The 6838-nt window shown below is 46.8% G+C and overlaps 1 protein-coding gene across 1 annotated transcript; it reads left to right on the top strand.

Moving 5' to 3' along the window:
* The first annotated feature begins 1301 nt into the window (after positions 1 to 1301).
* LOC124680385 (thiol protease SEN102-like) lies at positions 1302 to 2402 on the top strand. The gene has a single exon (XM_047215458.1). It carries the CDS (start codon positions 1302 to 1304, stop codon positions 2400 to 2402), a length of 1101 nt encoding a protein of 366 aa, XP_047071414.1.
* Positions 2403 to 6838: the final 4436 nt, after the last annotated feature.

Raw genomic sequence — 6838 nt, 5'->3', positions numbered from 1 at the left:
GCGGCTAGGAAAGATGTAGAGAGAGCATTTGGGATTTTGCAAGCCCAATTTGCCATTGTTAGAGGACCGGCTAGATTTTGGGATCAAGAATGCCTTTGGTATATCATGACCGCGTGTGTAATCATGCACAACATGATTACAGAGGATGATCGCGGAAAAGATGTGGATCATACCCACTACGACTTGATGGGGGTTCCCGTGCAAGTGACGAGGTCCGCACATAGGATTGCCCGATTCATTGCCTCATACCATGCCATTCGGTGCAACGACACACATGATAAGCTTCAAAAAGATCTCATGGAAGAATGGTGGAATTGGAATGGACAACAATAGTTGCATATTTGTTGTATTTGTTTGAAAACTATGTGTTGTATTGTCCCAAAACCATGTTGTATTGTTGTATGTTGGACGTGTTGTATTTGGTGTGAAGTATTGTTGTGAACAATGTATTGTATTTGGATGGTACAATATATTTGTGAATTTTTATATATTATTTGATCTTCTTGGATGCATACTTGTGTGTGTTTGTTGTTTGCGCCGCGCCCGCGCGCTGCAAAATGGCGCGTCCGGCGGAGGTGCTATTTTACCGCGCCAACACGCGCTGCAAAATGGCGCACCCGGCGGAGGAGAAATCGATCCGGCGCGCGACAACGGTATAGCGCGCGCAGATTTTTGCTTTTAGCGCCCCGCGATATAACGCGCCTGCTGGAGATGCTCTTACTTTCTACTACTAGGTCTAGGAAAGAGCAGCTATTTGGTTTGGGCTGGGCTGGGACCTGTGGGCCATTGGTTTGGGCTGTTGCCACCCGCGCTTGGCAAGTTGGGGTACAGCCCACAGAGTTGAGCAGGCCCGTGTGCGGCATGCGAGTAACCCCGCCCCTGCTCCGTCACTCCCTGCGCCTAAACAGCAGGCAACAATGCCAACAGCTGCTGACCTGCACCTTTAGTCTATGGCAGCCGGCGCTTTAGATATTCTGGCTAAAACTAAGTGTGAGTTGCGCACTGAATCAACCTGGAGATAGTTTTTTTTGTGATAACTCACAAGTAACGAAAAAAAGTTTCCCAATTCCCATAGAAGTCCAAACAGCAGGCAACGACAAAAAAGTTTTTGACCTGCGACTTCAAATTTCAAACAAAACCGAGGCTTCTGTGCCTCATGCTTGGGTGCTTGCCTGCTCTATATAAGAACCCAGCGGATCGGCATGGTTACCACAACCCATCCATCACTCATCTCACAACACAGTTAGCTGACTAGAGTTAGCTTCCAACAAACATACAGACATAGCATTGCAAAGGTGACAATGGCGAGAGCGCTCGTGGTGACGACGACCACCGTGGCCGCGCTGGTCTTGCTGCTGCTGGCCGCGGCGCCAGCGCCAGCGATCGCCCTGGACTTCACCGAGAAGGACCTGGCGTCAGAGGAGTCCCTATGGGCACTGTACGAGCGGTGGCGCGCACAGCACACGGTGTCGCGCAACCTCGGCGACAAGGCCCGCCGCTTCAACGTGTTCAAGGAGAACGTCCGCCTCATCCACGAGTTCAACCTCGGCGACGAGCCCTACAAGCTCCGACTCAACCGCTTCGGCGACATGACCGCCGACGAGTTCAGCCGCGCCTACGCCTCCTCCCGCATCGCCCACCACCGCACGTTCCGCGGGGACCGTACGAGTGGCGACTTCATGCACGGCGCCGCCGCAGCCTCGAGCCTCCCGTCGTCGGTGGACTGGCGGGCGAAGGGCGCGGTGACCGGCGTCAAGAACCAGGGTGGGTGCGGCAGCTGCTGGGCCTTCTCGGCGGTCGCGGCGGTGGAGGGCATCAACGCGATCCGCACCAGCAACCTGCTTTCTCTGTCTGAGCAGCAGCTCGTGGACTGCGACACGTCCGACTCCGGCTGCAACGGCGGCCTCATGGACAACGCATTCCAGTACATCGCGACTAACGGCGGGATCGCCACCGAGGACGCGTACCCATACACGGGTCAGCAGGCGTCCACCTGCAACACGGCGCCGCCTGACGTGGTCACCATCGACGGGTACCAGGACGTGCCGGCCAACAGCGAGGCTGCGCTGCAGAAGGCGGTGGCGGCGCAGCCCGTCTCCGTCGCCATCGACGCGAGCGGGTCGCAGTTCCAGTTTTACTCGGAGGGGGTGTTCGCCGGGAAGTGCGGGACTGTGCTGGACCACGGCGTGGCGGCGGTCGGATATGGCGTCACCGTCGACGGCACCAAGTACTGGATTGTGAAGAACTCATGGGGCGCCGACTGGGGTGAGCAGGGGTACATTCGCATGAAGCGGAACGTGAAAGACAAGAAGGGACTCTGCGGCATCGCCATGGCGGCATCCTACCCCGTCAAGACATCACCCAACCCCAAGCAGGGCGGCGTCCTCCGTGATGAACTCTGATTAAAAACTAAAAACCCCATAGTATAGCCATGGTAAGGGGTTTATATTACTCTAAAATAAATAAATAATGTATCATGAATTCACGATGAATACATCTCACATACTGGTGATGCCTGTCAATCTATCAGTTGTAATGTTGTTTCGACCCTACACCTACAAAGTTATCATTTCTGTACAGAGTCTTAATTTTACATCCTGCCTTTTTACATATGGAATGACAGTCGAAATGTTTAGAATGTTAACTGAATGTTCAGAATGATCAAGGGTTCATTACTCGAGATAAGTAAAAAATAATAACTATGAATACATCACATGTATGTTGAAATAATAACCTTATACACGATTTTCATTTCTTTACAGAGCCTTCATGTTACATCCTGCCATCACTAGATGTGAAATTCATAGCGGCGTTACATGTGAAATTCCCAATCCCTTAATTTGTTTTTCAAATATATATGGCTCGTGTTGTGTGTAGTAGCCAGCAGAAATGGGAAAATATTGGTCGCCTCTGAAACCATCAGATCCACTTAATGCCTTGTTTATTTCTAGTTTATTTAAGTGTATTTAATGAGATTAACGAGAGTTATACTAAATCCCAAAAGATTTCCAATCTTCGTTTATCAAGCCACCTTTGGGGATACTCACAAGATATCCCTACAACCCGCCTTATTTCTGTCTAGATTTAAAACTTTCCACCATACAAGTGTATCGGGGGTCGATGATTATTTGAGGGATTGAAGGAGATTGGGTGAAAAAGAAGGATTCATCAAAATCCCTCCCATCACCAAACCCCTTGGGGGTGAAAATACCAGAGAAGTAAGCATGGCCTAAGTGAGTGAATCCCACGCGGGTGGCCATTGCGACAAAAAAAATCTCCACATATAACACTTTTTACATATGTAAAGTCGGCTGCAACATTGTTTTTCCTATGGTGTTAGTACAAGTGTGAAAAATTGCCATATTTCAAATATACCCATGTAGGGAAAAATGTATAAAATGTTGGAAAAGTGTACCGTTGTTTGCAAAGAATAAAGGCAAACACATCAAAAAAATCAACATACACAACATCACATAAAAATGTTGGCAACATTGGAGAAATCCTCTTTAGCATATGCACATAAATCAGTGTAGCATTTTACCCGTGCTTGCACAACAAAAAGAATGCGCACATCTAGCATTTTGAAACACTTCTTGCAATACTAGAAAATTCTCCAAAAAAAAAAAAAAGCTGACCCCCACTGTCAACCACGGAAGCGCCACCATGGATGATTAGACCTGGAAGGCTACATCTCTGGCATGTTGAGACCCGTCACAGCCAAATTAGGATAACCCAACGAATTCCTCCCACAGTCATCATCTCCTCTGAGATCGGTGGCACGTGGGGACCTTGCCTTCCATGGCGCCCATGGCAAACTTCCTAGGCTTCGCATGGTGAGCGTGTGGGAGGTGGTTGAAAGTGCATGGAGCCCCCATGTGTGGTTTTGGTAATTAATGACAATCCCTATGGACTAATGTTTGCATTGAGTTATATTTGTAGGAGTTGTCCATAGGCAATTCTTGAACCATATGTTGGCTTCAAGGTTGCAATAAGAAGAAATTGATGAAGGATATCAAGTGTCAAGTATGTCTTGAAGATGAAGATGAAGTGAGCCCTCAAGTTACTTCAAGACATCAACATGATGAAGAATGAAGAAATGATGTGCAAGTTCAAGATGAGCCATCTCGAAGAGATCCTTTTCTTGAGTCTTGCCATCCATATGGTGATCATGGATATGTGAAGATGCGCCGAAGAAGAAGCTCTCCCATGGTGGTTTATGGGGGAGCAATCTACAAGACTTCGTCAAGCAAGCACAAGCAAGAAAGGCGTTCCATCTTGTTGAGGTCAAGATCGTCGTCATCAAGCTCAAGTGGAATGCGCAAGTATAAGGTTTGCGCTTGATAGGGTTTCTTTCTCACCGGTCTCATAGTGTAGTTGGAGACCGGTTTATAGTTTAGTTGCCGTACTATCAAGAGGGCTCTCGAGTGAGTAACTCGATCGTATCATTCGGAGAGAGCTCAAACCTTTGCATCCTTGCCTCATCTTTCTTGGTTATTATTTGGATCTTATCCATGTGATGATTTAGAGCTTGTGCTTATTCTCATGACAAGCTCTAGTTCATCAAGAATGGTTTTTGCACGAGCAACTTGTTGCATTTTCAAGATTGGAGGTTTTACCGGTATGTCTTTTTTAGATAGGTCAAACCTTTCATCATTTGTTTCTATCCTCCCTTGTTGGACTATGATGGTTTCCTGCATGATCTTGTAGAGCTTGTTCCTAGCTTTAAAACAAGCCCAAGATCATCAAAATCGGAGTCCGGATGCTAAAGTTATGCCCGTTTCAGTTTGATGTTTCTGCCAGTTTTCAGGGGGGCGGATATTCCGGCCCAAGTTTGGGGCGGATAATCCGGCCCCCCGGAAAAATCCGGTTTTTGGACAAAACCGGGCAAATATCCGGCCAAATGTCCGGCCCCCATCCTGAGAGCAGTTTTCTCATGTCCTTAGCCGTTTTTCGGGGCCCGGATATTTTGCAAATATCCGGCCCGGAAAATCCGGCCTGAGCTGACCCAAACGGTCATATTTCGATGGGAGGGGGTATTTAAGCCCCCTTCTTCCTCCTTGGGCAGCTACCTCTTCCCCTTTGTGCTCTCCACCATTGTTGACCTTGAGAGCTTCCCTTTCCCTCTACTCCTCCTATGCTTCTTGAATCTTTTTGAGGGAAAAGGAAGAGGAGATCTAGATCTACATTCCTACCAATCAAATCCCTCTCTTTGTGAGGGGAATCCACTAGATCTAGATCTTGGAGAAATTTGGTGTTCCTCCTCTTATTTGTTCTTCCTCTCTTATTCCCCCAATAGCTTTTGTAGCTTTGTTGGAATTTGAGAGAGAAGGACTTGAGCATCTTTGTGGTGTTCTTGCCATTGCATTTGGTGCATCGGTTTGAGTTCTCCACGGTGATTCGTGGAGGTGAAAGCAAGAAGGTTGTTACTCTTGGGTTCTTGGAACCCTAGACGGATTCTAGGCCTTTGTGGCATCTTAGTGGTGTTCTTGGGGACTCCAATTAAGTTGTGGAGAATCTTCAAGGGCAAGGCCTTTGTGGCATCTTTGTGGTGTTCTTGGGGACTCCAATTAAGTTGTGGAGAATCTTCAAGGGCAAGGCCTTTGTGGCATCTTTGTGGTGTTCTTGGGGACTCCAATTAAGTTGTGGAGAATCTTCAAGGGCAAGGCCTTTGTGGCAATTTGTTGGGAGCCTCCAATTAAGTTGTGGAGATAGCCCCAAGCTTTGTGCGGGTTCGGTGACCTTCCTAAGGTCCCATAGTGGATCGAGGACATCCCTTTTGGTGGGAATTCTCGAGGAGAATACGGTGGCCCTCGTGCATTTGGAGTGACTTGTCCTCCACACCGCTCCAACGGAGAGTAGCACTCGCAAGAGTGTGAACTTCGGGCTACATCGTTGTCTCCGCGTCACTTCGGTTATTCCTATACCCGAGCTCTTTACTTATGCACTTTACTTTGTGATAGCCATCGTGCTTGAAGTTATATATATATCGTGCTATCACATAAGTTGCTTGTCTTGCTTAGCATAAGTTGTTGGTACACATAGGTGAACCATTGCTTAGAATAAGTTGTTGGTGCACATAGGTGAACCATAGTTTATAGGCTTTGGGCTTGACAAAGTAAACGCTAGTTTTATTCCGCATTTGTTAAGCCCATCTCGTAAAAGTTTTAAATCGCCTATTCACCCCCCCTCTAGGCGACATCCGTGTCCTTTCAATTGGTATCAGAGCAAGGTCTCTCATTCTTAGGCTTCACCGCCTTGAGAGTAAAGATGTCGGCTAGAGGTTTAGTGCATGATAACACTCTTATATTAGATGGCACAAATTATGATGTTTGGAAAATTTGCATGCTTAGTCATTTTCGGGACATTGACCCTCATATGGAGAAAATTGTAGATATAGGTTTTTCTCCTCCTATGGATTCACAAAATCTATCGTTAGAGGATGAGAAAAATTTATATCTCAATTCTCAAGCTTCTTATGTTCTTATGAATGCTTTGAGAGATGTAGGTCTCTTTCCATACTTGCCTTTTTGGAGCGCTCATGAGTTATGGACAAAGATTCAAGATAAATATGATGTGTCCAATATTATTAAGGATGATTGTATTACTTCCACTTCCGGCCGTGATGAGGTCTCATCTTCTTCCACTTCACCCAAGTGTGGTAAGACACAAGGTAATGATATGGTGAGTGGTGGTGAAAATTGCAATGTTGATATTGAGCTTACTATTGATGATTCTTCATCTCTATCTCATTGTAATGCTTCATCTACGGACTCGAACACATCTAGCACTAGAAATGTTTTACATGCTTGTGTTGATAGTCTTTGCATATCATGTGTAA

Source organism: Lolium rigidum, chromosome 1 (genome assembly GCF_022539505.1).
Source record: "Lolium rigidum isolate FL_2022 chromosome 1, APGP_CSIRO_Lrig_0.1, whole genome shotgun sequence".
NCBI classification, from domain to species: domain Eukaryota; kingdom Viridiplantae; phylum Streptophyta; class Magnoliopsida; order Poales; family Poaceae; genus Lolium; species Lolium rigidum.
Note: the sequence above shows the minus strand (reverse complement) of the source record. Positions and strands in the feature narration are given on the sequence as shown.